The sequence below is a fragment of the Cnephaeus nilssonii genome (assembly GCF_951640355.1).
Source record: "Cnephaeus nilssonii genome assembly, chromosome: 9".
NCBI lineage: Eukaryota > Metazoa > Chordata > Mammalia > Chiroptera > Vespertilionidae > Cnephaeus > Cnephaeus nilssonii.
The window spans coordinates 91657043-91660460 of NC_137080.1; the positions used below are offsets into that span (position 1 = coordinate 91657043).

The following is a 3418-nucleotide window of genomic DNA, read 5'->3' on the forward strand; positions in this document are numbered from 1 at the left end:
TATTTTGTTCATTAGATTCCACATGAAAGTGAAATCATGTGGTATTTGTGTTTCTCTGTCTGACTTATCTCACTCAGCAGAATACCCTCTAGGTCCATTCATGGTGTCACACCACAGACATGGTCTTATTCAATCCCGACCGAATGAAGGAGCCCTCGCCCTCAGACAGATGAGGAAACGGGCTCAGGGAGCTTACAAATGTAAATCCCTGTCCAAGGCCATGTAGCTAGTTAGTGCTGAGTTCTGAAGCCATGTCTGTGTGGATCAGAGCTGTGCTGAGGCAACCCCAGCTGGGCCTCCCCGGGGAGCTGATTTCCACTTCCCCGGCTGGGGAGGGGCCTGGCTGCGCGGCCAGTCCTCCTGGGAAAGCTGCGCTGCCCACACCTGAGCACACACAGGCAGCTGCACCCTTCCCAGCTCTAGCCCTGGGCCCTGAGGCTCAGACCGCCTCCCACGTGGCCTTGGCTAGGGGCCAGGGTCAGTGAAGCCTGAACTGAAGGGTGAGTCTTAAATGCTGGAATTGCAGGTATTAAGTGAAATGAAAAGGAAACTGGAGAGAATCGTTTGAGGACCTCCTAAGGGCCTCTGAAACTGCTCTTGGAGACAGCCCGGTGTGAGGGCGGGAGGAGGTGCGCCCAGAGCGAGAACACACACACACACACACACACACACACACGCCCCCCACGAGGCTGCAGACCTGGTCAGCCACAGGGACCTAAAGAGGCCTGGGAGGCCTCCTCACCTGAGCCTGACATGCCAGGTCCCTGGCTTTGGGTGGGGCCAAAGCAGGGCCAGACTAGGGTAAGGAAGAGAGGGGCTTCGGACGGAAATCCCAGGAGGCGCTTACACCGGGGCCTCTTCCCTCACCTTCGTCCCAGCCCCGCTGAGGAGCTCCGGGCACTGGAGGTGAAAGACAGCAACAATAGCAGCAGCCAACACGCACTGCTCACATGTGCCAAGCCCTGTCCTGAGCTCTGTCTGTCTATTAATATATAAATAACATATCAATTCAATGAACCCTTACAATTTTTTAAAAGATTTTTTATTGATTTTTAGAGGGGAAGGGAGAGAGAAACATCATCCATTGGCTGCCTCCTGCACACCCCCAAGGCATGTGCCCTCACCGGAATTGAACTGGCAACCCCTCAGTGTGCAGGACGATGCCAACCAACTGAGCCACACCGGCCAGGGCAACCCTTTCAGCTCTTGAAATTACCCTCCAGTTGGCAGATAAGGAAACTGCGACGCAAAAGAGGTAACTTGCTCAGAGAGTAACTTGTGCAGGTAAAAGTGTCCCAGAGCCCACACTCTGCACATGATGCAATATCACCACCCACCACCCCACACAGCCAGGTGCCCAGGTGCCACCACTTACCTTATCAGGACCTGCCCCCCCCCCCCAGCGGTGTGCCACAGCTGGGCCTCTGCTCACGGCAGCCCCGGGAGACGGGGAAGGTGGGTCACACGTGGACAGGGCCTTTTATAGCCCCAGCACCCCAACTGGCTCTGTCTTCTGCCACCTGACCTGCTGGCTGCTCCTACACCAGCTGTGCCCACTCATCATGGAGAAGATCCTTGTCCTCCTGCTGGTCACCCTGGCGGTGGCCTACGCGGTTCCTGACCCCCGCGGAATCATCGTCAACCTGGTAGGAGGCTCCTCCGGGTGGGGTTTTAGGCGTGGCTCCTGGCTTCTGGGGTCCCACCTGGGGCTGCCTGGCTGGGAGGTGAGGCGCCTTCTTCCACTGCCTGTGCCCTGTCCTGCGCCTCCTCCCCGGGGCCCCAGAGAAGCTGACCGAGGGGCACATGCTCAGAGCAGTGGTTCAGCCTGGCTAAGGGGGGTTGCAAACTAGAGCCCTCGGCACCCCTCCTGAAAGCCTGGCTCAGGGCCCAGTGCTTAAGCTCCCCGGTGGCTCTGGCTCCGACCCCAGCGCCCACTTCCAGGGACCATACAGTCCTAAGAGCCTCACGGACATTCAGTCATCACACGAACGACCTGAGGGACCCTTCCTATCAACCTGGGGAGCCACGCTCCCCCCCCCACACACACACACACCGCCTCTCTCCGGGGCAGAACTGGAATCTCTCGGGGCCACCCACCCCATGTAGAGCTCCCTAACTGGGTGCCATGCCCGGGCTGGGGCAGCCTCCGGCTGAGACCCTGTGCACAGGTCTGTGGGGAGGGAGGAGTTTCCCAGGGAGAAGGTCCCTCATTTTCACAGCTCCTTCCTCACAGGCCTGTGGGACCCAGAGACTTGGGGGCCGTTTGGGGGCCACATGGGCACCCTCCATGGGAGCACTGAGGCAAGGGGGCAGGACCCAGGGCGGTGGTGGTACAGCCGGTGCTGGAAGGGGGTGTCCCGCCCGCCAGGCTGCCTCACTGCACCACACCGCCCTTCCTCGCGGGGTGGGGCGGGGGAGGCAGGTCCCTGACGGCTGCCCCCGCAGGAGGAGGGCGAGCTCTGCCTGAACAGCGCCCAGTGCAAGAGCAAGTGCTGCCACCGGACCAGCGGGCTGAGCCTGGCCCGCTGCGCGCCCAAGGCCAGCGAGAACAGCGACTGCTCTGCCAAGGTGGGTCCCCAGGACGGGGAGGGGCACCCCGAGGGGAGGGCCCCGGGCCTGGGGATGGATGGGGAGCAGGGTAGCCGGAACTTCCAATGCTGGGGAGACAGAGGAAGGTCAGCGGGCCTCCAAGCCCTTTCCGGCCCAGGGTCTCACAGCTGACCAGGGAGATGGGCGGGGGCAGGGTGGGTGGGTAAATGGAGGCTCCCCAGACAGATGGGGTTCATCAGAGCAGATGAGCCAGAGCGGGAGCCATGGAGCTGGGGAGGGGGGTGCAGTCAGGGAGAAGCACCGCCTGAAAGGCCAACTGCCGGCTGGATCTGGGGTCAGATCCAAGGCAGGGGGTGCCCAAAGGAGCCCCCCCAGCCTGTGACTCCCCTGGCGCCGTGTCTCTGCAGACGCTCTACGGGGTTTACTACAAGTGCCCCTGCGAGCGGGGCCTGACCTGCGAGGTGGACAAGTCCATCGTGGGCTCCATCACCAACACCAACTTCGGCACCTGCAGAGACAAGGGACGCTCCAAGGAGTGAGAGCCGCGCCGGCCATGCCCCGGCCCAGGCCGCGGAAGGATGCTCCTCCTGTACCTCCTCTCCCCGGCTGGCCACCCCCTGGACCAGCACCTCCGTTTTCTGATTGGGTTCTTGGCAATTAAAGCCCCTCCTGCAAACCTTCCCCGCGCCTGGATGTTACTGCGGAGCTGCTGTCTTCCTTGACGCTCCTTTCACAGAGCCTTTGCCCCTCCGAGCCGCAGCCAATGGGCCGGGGAAGGAGGGCGAGGAGGCTGCCCAGCGAGACAAGGCTGTAAGGCCGAGGACCGCCCCATTTCTGGGGAGCAACCCCTCCTCCCTGGGAGGCCCTC

The 3418-nt window shown here is 61.7% G+C and overlaps 1 protein-coding gene across 2 annotated transcripts; it reads left to right on the forward strand.

Moving 5' to 3' along the window:
- Positions 1 to 1562: 1562 nt before the first annotated feature.
- CLPS (colipase) lies at positions 1563 to 3089 on the forward strand (the record flags this gene model as incomplete). Of its 2 annotated transcripts, XM_079781446.1 has the most annotated exons (3): positions 1563 to 1646; positions 2446 to 2568; positions 2958 to 3089. In XM_079781446.1, the coding sequence occupies 3 exons, from the start codon at positions 1563 to 1565 to the stop codon at positions 3087 to 3089; spliced, it is 339 nt and encodes a 112-aa protein (XP_079637572.1). The 2 variants fall into 2 exon arrangements, with proteins under 2 accessions (XP_079637572.1, XP_079637573.1); XM_079781447.1 differs by lacking the exon at positions 2446 to 2568.
- Positions 3090 to 3418: the final 329 nt, after the last annotated feature.